General features: G+C 41.8%; 1 protein-coding gene across 2 annotated transcripts in view; it reads left to right on the top strand.

The window, feature by feature from the left end:
* The window catches only part of CUBN (cubilin), a 269,991-nt gene that overhangs the window by 70,106 nt on the left and 183,910 nt on the right, over nucleotides 1-15,975 (top strand). For both annotated transcript variants that reach the window (XM_024750090.1, XM_024750089.1), the window contains exons 26-28: nucleotides 273-454; nucleotides 1,208-1,364; nucleotides 4,251-4,438. In XM_024750090.1, coding sequence (XP_024605858.1) covers nucleotides 273-454; nucleotides 1,208-1,364; nucleotides 4,251-4,438 — 527 coding nt within the window. The remainder of the gene's footprint in view (nucleotides 1-272; nucleotides 455-1,207; nucleotides 1,365-4,250; nucleotides 4,439-15,975) is intronic.

Genomic DNA, 15,975 nt, shown 5'->3' with positions numbered 1-15,975 from the left:
AGTAGCCGTTTTGTTTTCATTTTTGAAGGGCAAAGTAAGGGAAAATGTTCTAGTTCCCTGGTATAGTTCATCAAGCTGTTCGTCTTGCTTAGGAAAAGGAAAGTACATTGACGTGAATTAGGGTTACAGGCTAGCTACTCCTTGGCGGTGCAGTTTTGTTTTGCAACTTGGTTTAAAGGGGAGTGACAGTAGCACCAGTTTGATATAGACAAGAAGTTGCAGTTTTACCAGAAAGAAAAGGATGTGTGTCATCCCATGTCTCTCTCCCGTAGGTTGTGGAGGCAATCTCACCACTCCCACCGGCATGTTCACATCTCCCAACTACCCGATGCCCTACCACCACGGCTCCCAGTGCCACTGGTGGTTGAAATCCAGCCACGGCAGTCCGTTTGAACTGGAATTTGAAGACTTCCATTTGGAGTACCATCCAAACTGCACTTCAGATTATCTGGCCGTATGTATAAAGTTTCACTTGTAGCCTCCACTGCTTCCATCTTGCCCAACACACCTTAGTGCATCATTTTTTATTTTTGAGATTGGGGAAAGGGGAACATTTAAACAAAAGATCCATATTAAAAACTGAAACAATAAAAAATTAAAAGAAAATTTGATGAGAATAGCCTTCTAAGTACAGCATACATTAATGAATGTCTTGGTACACTAAGTACTTAAAATATCAATATGCTGAATATGCACTGTTAAGATTTGGTTAAAATCTCCTGAAAGGGGTTGTGAGATTTATCACAATTATTATCTACATAATTTCTATATATACACTGAAAACTAACAATCTAGAAGATGTATTAGAGGGTGAATTAGAGAAGATAATTGAAGTCATCGAAACAGGACTTTTTACAGTATCAGCAAGTCACCCTCGTCCATTGAAAAACCATCTAAATAAAAAATGTATTAAAGTGCAATAAATTATAAACTATGAACTAAAAAAGCAAGGAAGACTACTGATAATAGCTATGGTCTCCAAAACATGTAATAATCCTTCATTTTCAGTCTTTACATTTCAACCTGGGTTCTGAGTTCATGGCTCAAGTTTATAGACATTTAAATATAATTTTAAAAGCTATTTTGATCCAGGACTTTTCTTTTGTCATATCACTTTGTATTTCTTCCCCACTTCTTAAGAAATACAGTGTCCTTTAGATAGTGTGTATAGCCATAATCATCTGACATTTAAAACATTTTCTTAAAGGTATATGATGGGCCAAGTACCAGCTCTCATCTACTAACTCAGCTTTGTGGGAACGAGAAACCGCCTGTCGTCCGTTCTAGTGGAGACAGCATGTCTTTAAAACTGAGGACAGATGAAGGTCAGCAAGGACGTGGCTTCCTGCTTAAATACCACCAGAGTAAGTGTGTGTGCCGGTTGCTTGGTGCCTGTAGTGGGTCTTCAATCTCTGGATGAATGAAGCAAATTGAAATAAGTGTAACCCATTGGTTTGAGCAACTGAAAGAAATCTTACCTCCTTATGAAAAACAATTTAACTCTGAGGGAGAAACGCTTACGCCTTGAATTTAATGTCGTGCAACTAAAGCACGTGGTGAAGCTACAGAAACCTGGAAGCGGAATATGCTCAGACAGTTGCAATTCAGCTAAAGATCAGTGTAACAGGTTAGCAGCTAATGGGTTTTCATTTGGATTAAACATTACAAACTTCTAATTAGACATTATTCCATTGTACCGAAGTGTATCGAACACTGTTGTTTTTGGCTTCTGTCTCAAAAGGTACTTAAATTTTATTAAGGGAGACTATGCTTATGAATCGTATGTGAAGTAGGTACATTCTTTGCTGTGGAAAAATCTGGCCATTGTAGAGATGCCGTTTTAAAATCTGCTTTCCCTTGAGGCAAGATGGTGGAACTAAAGGAGTATTGAACAAAGAGTCAAGGGTCCCAGGTGTTTGTCCTGACCCCCAAGTCCCTCGGAAGTTCACTTGTTTTCTCTGGGGTTACATGACTTTCTCATAAAAAAAAGATTACATCAGTTGATCAGGAAATCTCCCGTCTAGCACTAGAATTAAATACTTCCTAAATTTAGTTTCAAAATGAAAATTCAAGAAAATAAGTTTTCCTTTAATTTATGTTATTTAATAAACAACTTATCTGTGTTTTAAAAAGTAGAGTTCGTTGCCCCACCGAAGCTAAGCTTATCAATAATTTTGGTACAATTACCTAAAAATGGAATGAAAATTACAAGATCGTAATCTGAACACACAGATTATATACCCTTTGGATTAGTTGAAAGTATTAATATTTAACCTTGAAATGTGTGAATTTGAGGCTCACATTCACTTGCTTCTGAGAGTTAGGCTACATTCTAGGTAGTTTTGAATATTGAGTTTTAATGATATATGGCTTTGTTCTTCAGAAATTCATTGTTAACGTATGAAAATCTCTCCCCAGTTTTATCAAGGGATGTATCTGTTTGAGCATAAAATCATTCTCTAATATTATTAATGCTGTGATCATTTGTTTCTTGGTTATAGTCACATTGATTATTAAAGGTCCCTTCCTTTTCTTTGTATTCCTGATACTTTGTTTTTCTCTAATAATGTCAGAACACTGAAGGAGTAACGTAGTGCCAATGGATATAGGTCCTTAACGGTAGAATCGGAGCTAACCGGTGAGATTTCCTGTGCAATCTGCCATTTGAAATTGGAGGTTTGCAGATAGTACGATGCCTGAGAACTGGGAGACAACCCATAGGGTTTAATGGAATATATTTTCCCCTGCCCTGTTGTGTAGTCATTGAGGCCCATGGTACCTACCTGCCTAATAGATGTAACTTCTCGCAGGCACCCAAAACAACAAAATTCTTCTTTAGAAATCCTTGGTGGGCAAAATTGTGACCTAAATACTTTTAAGAAGAAAGAGTTTTATGCCCTTGTTCCAGCAAAGGAAGATTTTGAAGACCCACAAATGTAGGCTTGTCCATACCAAAGCTTACAAATGGTGTCCCAGCCACCAGTGGAGAAGCAGTGCAGTAGAAATGCATCTATGAACCACATTTTTCAGAGACAACGTTTTTGATGTAGTATTTATTTTCCCATTCTCTTTTATTGCACATCATACAATATGAAAAAGACTCGAGAAGAGGCCTGCACAGGCCTTATTCAAGCCATGAAGTTTGGCGGAATTTGGCACTGACTCCCAGGACTACCCCGTACCTAGAAGTCCCTAGCACGGTTTTGTTGAAAATTCAGCTGACGGAAATGCCACCACTGGCTTGAAGACTTTATTCAGAATTTAATGTTTTTATTTCTTCTTCAAATCCTTTACACTGCTTCTGTTCGTTTGATACTTCCTGATGACTAACTGGAGGAATAACAGAGTCTTTATTATGAATTTCATGCTGACTTTTGAATGTTCAACAAAGCCATGTTGTTATTCATTTTTAGCCCTCACACAGGACTTTGTGTTTTTAAACTGTTGAATTTAAAGGCCAAGATTTGTGTCCCTTCCAAATGCTAAAGTTAGAAAAACAGAAGCATGGAATGTTTAATACACTTTTCTAAACAAGCAAATTAGACTGATGTCTGAGTCGTGCTAAGCTATTCTGCTCTGCACCAATTCACAGGAATTTGATGCCTGTTTTAACGCAGGGAATTTTCATGACACTTTAAGGTTTATGAATTCACTTAAGTATTATTTCACATTTGTTCTAAATGGCAACCGTTTCCCTATAAAGATGCTGCACCAACTACATGTATATATATGCATGTATGTGTGCGTGTGTCTGTATACTCACATACATATAGGTTTCTTCTTTTTATAAATTTATTATTTTTTTATTTTCATTTTTGGCTGCGTTGGGTCTCTGTTGCTGTGCGCGGGCTTTCTCTAGTTGCGGTGAGCGGGGGCTACTCTTCATTGTGGTGCGCGGGCTTCTCATTGCAGTGGCTTCTCTCGTTGCAGAGCACGGGCCCTAGGAGTGCGGGCTCAGTAGTTGTGGCACGCCGTCTCAGTAGTTGTGGCTCGCGGGCTCCAGAGCGCAGGCTCGGTAGTTCTGGCGCACGGGCTTAGTTGCTCCGTAGCATGTGGGATCTTCCCGGGCTAGGGCTCGAACCTGTGTCCCCTGCATTGGCAGGCGGATTCTTAACCACTGCGCCACCAGGGAAGCCCCATAGGTTTCTTTTTAACCTAGCTGTTTTCCTAAAGGAAAATCTCACACACATCTTGGAGCAATTATGATATATATGACGGTGGTTCTTAACAATCATTATTATTTTTTCCAGCGTGTGAGAACGTGGTGATTGTGAATCAGACGTATGGCATCTTAGAGAGTATACATTATCCAAATCCCTATTCTGTCAATCAGCGTTGCAACTGGACCATCCGAGCAACAACTGGAAACACTGTGAATTATACGTTTTTAGCCTTTGAATTGGAACATCACACAAACTGCTCCACCGACTACTTAGAGGTATGTGTTCTGAAGCTAAATAAATCACTGCATTTTCAGCTCAAGTTAGCAAGCCAAGATAAACGTCATCATGCTTTGTAGAACTGGATCTCTCACTCTGCCCTACATGTCTATAGTATGCCAACTACCCATGGTATTTGAATAGGTATATTTCATGTCTCTTTCACTGCATCATCTTGATAGTAAGGATATTTAATCTACTAAATTGTATTCACAAATAACTATGTTTTTAGGTTTCAGTGTAACTTCTGGACTGAGTAATCTCATATTACTTAAATAATGCAGAAGTAGAAGGATAGCTTCTGGTTTTTGTTGGTTGTTTTTATGTTCTCTGTAAACAAGAAATCAGAAAGTATTTAAGTATCATGGCTTTATTTAACACTTAATTTACCTGATACTGGGAATCATGATTTTGATTCTTGTTTTTTATTTTTAAACTTAAGTTCATTTCAGTTAATTTTTCTTTTTGTAAAATGGAAGTTTCTATTTGTTACAATAATGACCACCAATAACATTTATTGAACTTTCCATATACAATGTTATGTGATAAAAGTTGCTTGAGAATTAGGTAACCCAAAATATGAGGTAATCTGCTACTTTTATGATAAAATATTTTATTTACCAAAGCTTTTTTGCTGACTCGCATATGCAACTTTGTAGAGATACAGATTGAACAGGTAGGCAGCTACTTACTTTACTTTACAAATGTAGTTATACATTCATATATAAAATTATATATTTTATAAACTATTAGTTTAGAATATTATTTTCCACTTTCACACTTCATGAAACAGTTTTACTCAGGCTATTTACATATATTTTGCCATCTAGTTTTCATCATTAATAAAATCTCTTTTTGAGTCCTCTGACACATCATCTTTTATCTCCGTCTACATTGCTAATATATAATACTTCTGAATCTACGTATGATGTTTTCACTAGAAATCTTTTCTGAAGAGACCAGTACCCACTCTGATAACGTTAGGACATTTCCCCTCATCCCATCTATCCAAACACAATTGTTGAGTGTCTTTCTCTTTAAGATGGTCAGTGATTTTTGGAAGTCTTGCTTGCAAAGGCTTCCAACGGTCAGCACATGTAACTTTGAGGACATATTCCCAGGGAAAAAACCATTATCTTTGTAAAAGTTTCTTAACCCTCTTTTTTACCAATTCTTTAAAACAAACTAGCGTTGATCGAGGTCATTTGAGTTTGACATATTTTTTTCAAATTGTACTTTTGTTCAAAACAAAGAAGAGAAAGCTTCCCATACTTTGAGAGACTTTGTGAGGTGCCGAATACATGGATTCCCTTGTTTTTGAAGGATACTTTCTTTGGGTAAAAAAAAAAAAAATCTTGCTTTATATTTAGAAAAGCTCAGTATCATAGAAACAGTAAGCATAGTGTTTACCCATCAGAAAGTTATATTTACTGGTATTCAAAGAAAATATGAGACAACGTAAAACAAACATAAAACAAGCATGAAACTGACAGTGGTTTTAAAGTCTCCTTTCCTTGATCTAGTGCTCAGGTGGTCTTCACAAGCTTAACAATGGCATGTTTGTCTCATTCCTTTACCTGGGGTGATCACCTTTTTCTTTTCTTCACATGGTGAGACACTGTTCATTCTTTAGGAAAAAAAAGGCACGGATTGCTTTCAAAGCCACGTGTTCATACCACAAACCCAGCAGTCTATCCTATCATGTTTGTACTTCTGTGACTGTGTCCACATGCCCTACTGGACCATGAGCTTTCTGAAAGTGTGAGCTGTCTCTGATTAATTTTGTAACCCAGGCACTGATTACAGAGTTGGGATCTTATAGGGGTTCAGTAAGTTCAGGTTAAACTGAATATCGCAGTCATATTTTAGCATCAGCTTAAAGGAGAGCTATTAATTAATGAGAAAGAACCGAATTCCAAACTGGCCTTTTTGTATAATCTCTACACAGTCACTGCAATTCAGCCACTTCAAGCACAACCCAAAATACAATTCGTGGGCGTGACGAGTGTTGCACATTTAACAATCTGCTGGGTGCCTTACTTGATAAAGCACAGTGGAGAGAGCAGGGAGGGGAGGAAGCTTTTGAACTGGGTTTTAAAGGAGGCTTTGGCAGAAGGAATGGGGAGGAACTGAGCTGAAACCTTTCCAGGGACCGGACTCCAGCTCTTTGGACTTACTTGAGGGTGGAATGGTAACAAAAAGGCCCATCAGATAATTTTTGGAAGTGCTCGAAAACTGTCTAATGAAAAATACTTGTTCCAACAATGGCCGAGCCACTAATCAGAGGGCGTCCACAGATGATGTGTATCTTATGCAACATTGATGGTGAAAGCAGCAAAAACACAGAATGAGAACCAGAAGTTCAGCAAAGCCTTCCAAAGAATCACACTGTTGCCAGAGAGAGGAGAGGTTTTCCATTTCTGTAAGCCAAGGGGCAAGACCAGAGCAATCGCTACAATGGCTGGTTTATGATGGAAATTTTAAAAGCACAAATAACGCCTTAAGGAGAGAAAAGCCACAAACACAAAATCTAGTTTCCATTATTTTAATAACTTCTAGTTCAATGGTTTTTTCAAGTGACTTAGCCAAGACCAAAGTGAGTAGCTATTACTGCAGCCAGAATTCAGTTATTTTGAATTAACAGAATTGAAACTATGAAAGGACTTGATTAGGTGCTGGTTGGACACGTGCCCAGCCTTGCTGAGAGGTGTGGGTTGGTAAAGATCCCACTGGGAAGCGATTCCATCCTTTATTACTTTGTCCTCTGGGCAAAATGAAATGATTCGTATTTGGAAATAAAATACTCAGTGGGAGGAAGGGTCATTTGCTTAAAGGAGTAAGACCATATTGCCCATGCAATTTGGGAAAGTCAACCTTAAGGATTTCTTTTGTATTTTATAACTTGATTTCACTTTTTCATTTTTATTTTGAGTCTGAGGCTCTGTGGAAGAAGAGATTTTTCATAGGTATTGAATATACAAACGAAAGTGATGGATTTGGGAGAAATCAGCACAGAGAGGCCCAGGAAATCCAGAGCCAGTGTTAGGTCAACTGGGAGCGTGTGGGTGGGGAGAAGAGGAAGGAGGAAGACTGCGAGGTTGTGTCATGGAAGCTGAGGGGAGAGAATGTGACACAAGGTGACAAGGAGAGATGCTGCCAAGACATCCAGAAAGGTCAGCTCTCGTGGGACACCCTCCTCTTCGTGTTCTCTTGTGTGTCAGTGTCTCTTAAAATGTGGCACTGGATTGGATTCAACGCTCCGACTAACCTGGCATTGGACCGTATCATCTGGTTCTTGCGCTCTGGTATTGTAGGTTTGTTGTTAGCCGAGTCGTAATGTTGGATGATATTAAACAGCTGTAATCTCCAGGTCACTTTTACATGAATGGCAATGGCTTCATAGCCAAACATAGGATATTATTTCTATTAAGTTATATTTCACTATTTTGCCTTAGAACTCCATCTCATCATGATTCCTCTAAATCCTGATTCTCTGGTCTTTAGAGCATTATTCATTTGCATATAAACTCATTGGCCATTGGCCTATGCCTTCTCCAAAAATAATTGATAAAAATATCAGAAAGATGCTACCTGTTTCAAATACTCTAAAATGATAGGTTTCTTGGATTAAAATGCATCTGTTATTGAACATTTTCGGGATAGCACTATTCAAACAACTTGGTAATAATAATAGCTGGTATTTATTGAACACATTATTTGCTAGGTAATTCTCGCAGCAACCGTGTGATGTAGGAAATATCATTTTCCCATTTGACAGGTGAGGAAATTGAGACAAAGCCAGGTTGTCTGTAGTCACAAAGGTTATAGTAGCAAAGCCAGGCCTTCCACCAGGCTCTGTGGCTCTGGACTGATGCTCTGAGCCGTGACACCACACATACTCCACGCGTGTTCTCTTCCGTACTTGTCACTCTCAGAGGTGACAAGAGGGGGTTTCCATGGAACCCTCGAGTTGACCACTCTCGTGACACTGTCACCAAGAGGAATTCATGTTATTTAGCATGACATTTTCATAGGGAAGCAGTGGTCATTTGCTATATCTTTGCTACATGCTGCCAACTTACGTTCAGTGTCCAATTTAGAATTTTTCCCGAAATTACCATCAATCTTACTCATCTGTGAGATTCCAGAATAAATCTTTCCCACATTTTGGAAGTTGAAACATTTTCCCTTCAGACCTCTGGCAGTCCTCCTGTTCTGCCTTATACTCTTGGTTGCAGGTACACACTCAAACTAACCCATGGAGAAAAGATTAGAGGGCTGTTCCTCTAAGAAAGGGAGAATCCTCATGACACACGGCATCAACTGAAAAGCCGGGAGAGGGCAGGAACCAAGGGGGCTCAGTAGCGTCTCCTTTCTTTCTCCTTTCTTCTGGCTTTGTTGCTTCTCCCTGCGTATGTATAGTCCGTTTATACCTTTCGTCCCCACAGCTTCCTCTGAGTTTCTGCAGCCTCACAGTTTTAGCTTAAATAAGGCCACCCCAGCCATGACACTACGTGACCGTGGACCTCAAGTGCTCACAACAACCTAGACTTGCCCTTGACAAATTACAAGGACAGGTGGCTCATCCTTTTCAGTTTGACAGCAAGGCATGGATCTAGGCAGCATGGCCAGCTCTGCCCAGGAGCGGTGAGGTCCGGCCCTCTGGCCTGCATTGCTCAGAGTTCATGTCTACGGGAAGAGGCAGAACCTTCCAGCAGGGAGGAGGGTTCCGCCGGCATGCTAAAGCATTGTTTTGTTCTTTTTTCTTTTCTTTTGGCCATGCCCTGCGGCTTGTGGGATCTTAGTTCTCTAACTAGGGATTGAACCGGGCCCTCGGCAGTGAAAGTGCGGAGTCCTAACCACTGGACCAACGGGGAACTCCCCTAAAGTGTTGTTTTGAATTACTCATAAAGCAAGCGAGGTTACAAAATCAGTTCTGCAATGTCCACATCTCTCAGTTCAATAGGATGTAATGCACTTGAACCCAGAAAAATTCATGTAAAGGAATTGACTGTCTTATATTCTAAATTGGATTTCAGTGTTTCTTCTTCCAGTTTCAAAATCATACAAGGAATCTTTCTACTTCATCTTCACGACATTACACTATCTTCTGTAAGCACTGGTCCAACTCACATTTTCATCTTTCTTTTGCCCCAGTCATAGCTTTAAAACATAGACATTTTTTTTCTAATTGTACCATATCCCGAAGTTTAGCTAATTTGTATGTGTGCTCATAAAATGGTCAGAAGGGTCCTGGGTAGCCCTATGGGTTTTTTTCTTAGATTGAGTTCTTCTGAGGTTTTCCCTTTTACTGCTCCTCAAATTTTTCCTGACTTTGTGGACAGAGTTTAATTTTTTAAGAATTTGTCATTTTTCTTGAATTTCCTTTCCTTTATCTATTGTTTTTCTTTTAAAAAACTTTTAAAAAAGATTTTGGCTGTGTTGGGTCTTCATTGATGCATGTGGACTTTCTCTAGTTGCGGCGAGCGGGGGCTACTCTTGGTTGCGGTGCGCAGGCTTCTCACTGTGGTGGCTTCTCTTGTTGCGGAGCACGGGCTCTAGGCGCGCAGGCTTCAGTAGCTGCAGCACATGGGTTCAGTAGTTGCGACACATGGGCCCTAGAGTGTGCAGGCTTCACTAGTTGTGGCACATGGGCTCAGTATTTGTGGCTCACTGGCTCTAGAGCACAGGCTCAGTAGTTGTGGCACACAGGCTTAGTTGCTCTACAGCATGCGGGATCTTCCCGGCCCAGGGATTGCATTGGCAGGCGGATTCTCAACCACTGCGCCACCAGGGAAGTCCGTAATTTTTAATTTTTAAATTGTTTTTGGTCCCTGGGCTCATATCTCCTTGCAAAGTCTCAGTCTCTCAAACCTCAAGCTCATGACTGATGTGTCCCATCATCACAGGCTCTAGGGAAATTGATCGCTCTCGCCTAACGTTTTGGTCACTTCTGCAGTAACAACCACTTCTCTGCTGGTCAGGATTAGTCCATGAGAGCACTTCTCTTCACTCTTTACTTTCTGACAGAGGACAGCATATAACGAATTCAGCACATGCTATGCTTTTTTTAAGAACAAGACACGAGAGGTGTCTGGAAAGACACCTGCCCGTTGCCATTCCTGTGTGTCTTTTTGCTCCACTAGTGTTGACGTGCTTCCTTTGCAAAAAGAAAAAGAAAAAAATTCTGCCGAGGGAGAAGCTGATGGTGGAGGATAAAGCCCCCATAACTGGCTGCTAAATCTGGCTGCCTTCGAGAATCACCTGGGGATCTTGTTAGAAAAATGTATTCGCAGACCCCATCCCAGACCCGCTCAATCAAAATCCCTGGGAATCCCAACAGAGCAAACCCCACCTCAGCCTTAGTCCAGGAGCTGAGGCCACTGTCATTCACTTCCATCGTGACAGCACATTTTATCCTCACTTCCCAGCTCTCTCCTGGGAAGCTGTAAGTATTTTAATAGGTATCTTCTTAACATATAACTTCGAGTGCTATTCCATGTTTCTTTTTCAGGAGGTCTTACTTTTCCATTGCTACAGCTGAATTATATGCTTTGACTCACCAAGGCCTGGTGATACTGTTATGTTTATCTCATTACATAAAAATGTCAGATTCATTTTACCATGTGTGAATTCTGATTCTAAACTTTCTCCTCCACTTTCTTTATTTGGCATCTTTGCCACTATCATCTTGCATGACATCCTTTCATATCTTTCTGATGCCTTCCCCTTTCCACTTATGTCCATTTCAAGTCCCCTCGGTTATGTCAGTGACTTCTGTCAAATGCATTTCCCTCTAGTCTTTATAAGGTTCACTTCATGTCTTGCCAACTCCTCTTTCTGATGTCATCCTGTTCACCAGATGTTTATATCATTGCTTATTGCACTTCCATGTCCTCCTTTCAGTGACAAAATAAGCCGCTGCTAATGAAAAAAATGCATGAAAACATTACTAATGTCCCTCAGTCTTCCAGTGCTATATCCATGTTGTCTAAGTCTGCAGCCTGGGCAGCATTTCCATAACTGCAACTGTGCAGCATCAGATCCACAGCTATTGCAATTAGTTAAGGAATACTAGCTGTTTTATGGAGAACTTGGAAATTCTTAGATGCTTAGTACAATACAAGTTTATTTCTCAATCATGTTAGAGACCAATGTAGGTATTCCTTTGCTTTCCACATGGTGATTCAGGAAGCCAGACAAAGGGGAAGTTGATTTGGGGAAACTACGTAGCTCTCTCTGCCACACGTGTTGACAGATGTTTTACAAACAAAGAGACCTAAATTCTAATAAATTTGGGAAATGCTGAATCAAACACAATGTAACAGAGTCAGTTGTTTTGTTCTGTTTTTGCTGTAGTACTTCCTCAGGCTATTACCTTCCTACATATGCATCATTCATTCATTTATCCACTCATTCAGTCATTCAAGTATAATTCAGACACATAGGCTGTGGAAATAAAACCGTCCTAGCATCAGTTTTTCTTGTTTTCGTGGAGGAGGCAGATCTTAATTTATCACACAAGCCCTGTGAGGTGCTATCGGGGAATATTATCGGGAATATTATCGGAAGCTCTAGAGACACGAAGCAGGAGGACCCGGCTCGCCGTGGGTCAGAGGAGGCATCCCTGGGGAAGGGTAACTGAGCAAGGTGTCAGGGAGCTGTAGGTTTCACTAAGGCAAGTTGTGTTTGAGGAACTGTCAAAGGTAAACAGAACCAGACACTAGTTAAAGTGGAAAGAACAATTTTTATTTTTTTTTTTTTGCGGTACGCGGGCCTCTCACTGCTGTGGCCTCTCCCGTTGCGGAGTACAGGCTCTGGACGCGCAGGCTCAGCGGCCATGGCTCACGGGCCCAGCCGCTCCGCGGCATGTGTGATCCTCCCGGACTGGGGCACGTACCCGTGTCCCCTGCATCGGCAGGCGGACTCTCAACCACTGCGCCACCAGGGAAGCCCGGAAAGAACATATTTTAATCAGCGTTATGCTCCTGCAATAGGGAAGCAGGTCCAGCATGAACTGAACTGAACTTCGATTTGTACAGAAATGACCAGGTGTTTTAAAGGGAGAATCAGGCAGCTGGGAGGGGACCAGCGGGGCCTCGAGCAGAGTCAGGGATGTGAAAAACTAGTGAGCGTTGGTCACTATGAGCGTGGTTAGGCCTCTGTGTCTGTATCTGGCGGTGATGGAGGTAAGGATTCGATCCTCTCACGGAGACTGGGAGGCAAGGGGCCTGTCCTTCCTAATGGTTTCATTTCAAAGGAATGGAGTTTAGATCCTTGAGAAAGACACTATGAGTTGTAGGAGATACATACATAATACATCTCAAAAGGACAGGAGAAGGAGTCACAACTTTAAGCCCTTTTTAGTATGTGTTCCAAGAAAGGGTGGTCCGGGGCCTATCCCCAGGTGTTGGCTGGAACAAACAGTAAATCCTTTAGGCGGCCTTGCGCTTTCTCAGGCGGGCACTTTGAGGGGGCCTGGGGTCATCCTGGGGATGTGACCTTGGGCTGTTAGAAACTACGTTCGTGTTTGTTTCGGTCCTTTAATTTGGGGAGAATAAGTGGATGAAATCATTTGTGCTGAGACTCTGAGATTCTTTATAGGCCAGGGTTGAGGCTTAGTCGGGAGGAAGGCTCAGAGGAGCTTGGCTCGAGTCGGGTCGAGGAGAACATCTGTCAGAACCGAAAGGACACAGCGTGTCTGAGGCCAAGGCTGCGGCTCCCAGCTGGGCAGGGACCTGCAGGTTAGAGCCCTGTGTGCAGGTGCAGCGTTCCAGTGACCGCTTGGGGCAGCAAGAGATCTTCCAAGAGTGAGCAGAGACAGCATGCTGGATTGGCACTTTGCCACACTCTGGCTTCGAGGATAAGTGGGAGGGGTACGAGGAACTTTGGAGATTCAGAAAGAGCATTGCCGCAGTTCAGGTGCGAGATGGCCAGCCCTTCACACGGCTGTGGAGGGGGAATGTGTCAACGACAGGGGATTTGAGAGCGCCTGGGGGGCAGAATCAATCGAACTGGACGCACACTGGATGGGGTGGGCGTGGTAACATGACGAAAAGAAAGACATCAGGATACAGCCTGATAAAACTGCATGCAGAGCGACAACGAGGAGAGGCAGAGGGGCCTCCCTCAGGGTGGAGACACTCGGGGGACACGAAAGGCAACATTCCAGGGGATTCCATCTTGGCCCAGAATTCTAACACCTATTGGACATTTGTAATCCACAGAACATTCTTAGGGAAACATTATTCTAGAGATGCTTTCCAAAATTTGTTTCCCATTTTTATTCTCATACAAAGAAGCAAAATGTTCAAGTTCGTGAGAGATTATAAAATTCTCCTTCACATCTCAAACGTCTCTTTTGAGAATTACAGCAACCATAACACATTTTAAATCAACTACACTCCAATAAAAATTAAAAAAAAAAAGAATCACAGTCGTCAATGTCTACTATGTGCCAGCCACTCTTACAGACACCTTGATAGATAATTATTGCTTATCTTCAGGATAATTTAGCAATTGGGTGGTTTTGCGGTCATTTACAGACAGGAGGACTGGGCCGCAGGTAAGCAACAGTACTCACTCTAAGACCACACTGCCAGGAGGTGATGGACCCAGGTCGCAATAACCGGCAGGCTCTGAAGTCCACTTGGGTTCAAAGCTTTGCTCTTTCTCACTGGCTGTGACCTTGGGCACAGAAGTTAACCTCTGGCTTCCTCGGCTTCCTCATGTATTAAATGGCAAACATACTTACAACTACTCACGAAGTTGTTAGAAGATCAAATGAAGCGATCTGCACAGCTGGCAAGTATGAGTACTCCGGAAATGTTTATTATTCCTCCCCCATGCTCACCCCACAGAGAGGATAACTCCCTCTTGGCCACTCAGATTCTTCCTCCTACCTTTCAGGACGCTGTCTCTCCATCTCTTGGACGAGTCGTCTCCCTTCCTCGTGACTCGTCGGTTATGAGTGGCTGTTCCTCCCTCCTGAGGTCCGACTTCCACTCCCAGGCACAGCCTGGGTCTGTTTGGCTCCAAAAGTTCAGAGTCTGTTCTCTTTCTCTTCCAAGTGTCCTTCCTCCACCATTCAGCTCTTGGGAGGACTTTGACTTCTTTTATCCTTTTAAAGACTTTGCATCCTCTCTAATGAGCAAAGTGTCCACAGATGCCTGTGTTTTCATCACTGCTGGTCTCATGAAGACACAGCTGATTCTGTACAGATCTCACACACAATGACCTCAGTTTCCCAACGTTTTGGTTTAAAGGTAAACCACAGTTGGAAGCGGCTCCAGACCCTGATCTTCCTGTTGTTCTTGGGGCGTCCCCTGGCATTTGAACTGCCCAGGCCAGCTCTCTCCTATCTGCAGACTCTTGTGCATGTTAATAATAAGTGAAGATTTACTACCTCACCTTTGCTCACTCACTGGAGGGCGTCTCGCAGGCTCTCAGTCTCCATAATAGAACATGAAATCTTGCTCAGGAGTCTCGGCACCTGTTTACTTTGGTATAGTATAGACTCTGGAGCCAGGTAGCCTGGCTTTAAACCCGGACTTCGCCACTAACTAGCCGGGAAATGTTGAGCAAGTTATTTAGCTTCTAAGTGGTCCACTTTCCCCATCTGTAAAATGGGACAGTCAGCACAAAAGAGTTTTTATATATAAAGAGACTGGCACATAGTAAACACTTACATAATGTCATTTTTTTTTTTTTCCTTTTTTGCGGTACGCGGGCCTCTCACTGTCGTGGCCTCTCCCGTTGCGGAGCACAGGCTCCGGACGTGCAGGCTCAGCGGCCATGGCTCACGGGCCCAGCCGCTCCGCGGCATGTGGGATCTTCCCGGACCGGGGCACGAACCCGTGTCCCCTGCATCGGCAGGCGGACTCTCAACCACTGCGCCACCAGGGAAGCCCACATAATGTCATTATTTGCCCCAGCACCTTAGTTAGGTATAAAGAAATTCCTAAATAGAGAGCGTTCGGTTCTTTAGGCTGAGATATAAATAACAGTTCATTTCTCAAGACATTTAATTTTCCTCTTGCTTTCTGTCTACAGCCTGCTTCACTACTGCATTTGACAATTCTCACAAAGGATAAATGATAAATGATAAAGCCAACATTTTGGTCCACTTATTTTATTCCAAGCTCTATTAAGAAATATAGTGAAGAAAATGTTGATTCCATTGAATAATAGGAGTTTGGGGTAGTATCACTGTTACTTAAAAAATTATTTGTGTTACTCTCTGTTATCACAGAGAATAAGGACTTTGCTGTATTTTTGAATTTGACAATTCTTTTTTTAAAAAAATAATTACCAAGGAAGGAAACAAGAACAATTCTTCTCGAGTTGTTGATGCCTTTCAAAATGCTGAATTACCTCTCTATACCTGTTTCCAGAATTCTAAAATGGGGATAAAAATGTTATCTGCATTATAGAGCTGCTAGGAATTTTATTTTATTATTTAAAAAAATAAATTTATTTATATATTTTTATTTTTGGCAGCATTGGGTCTTTGTTGCAGCACATGGGTTTTTCTCTA

Source organism: Neophocaena asiaeorientalis, unplaced genomic scaffold (genome assembly GCF_003031525.2).
Source record: "Neophocaena asiaeorientalis asiaeorientalis breed wild unplaced genomic scaffold, Neophocaena_asiaeorientalis_V1.1 scaffold4, whole genome shotgun sequence".
NCBI lineage: Eukaryota > Metazoa > Chordata > Mammalia > Artiodactyla > Phocoenidae > Neophocaena > Neophocaena asiaeorientalis.
The sequence above is the reverse complement of the archived record's forward strand: the minus strand, read 5'-3'. Positions and strand labels throughout refer to the sequence as shown.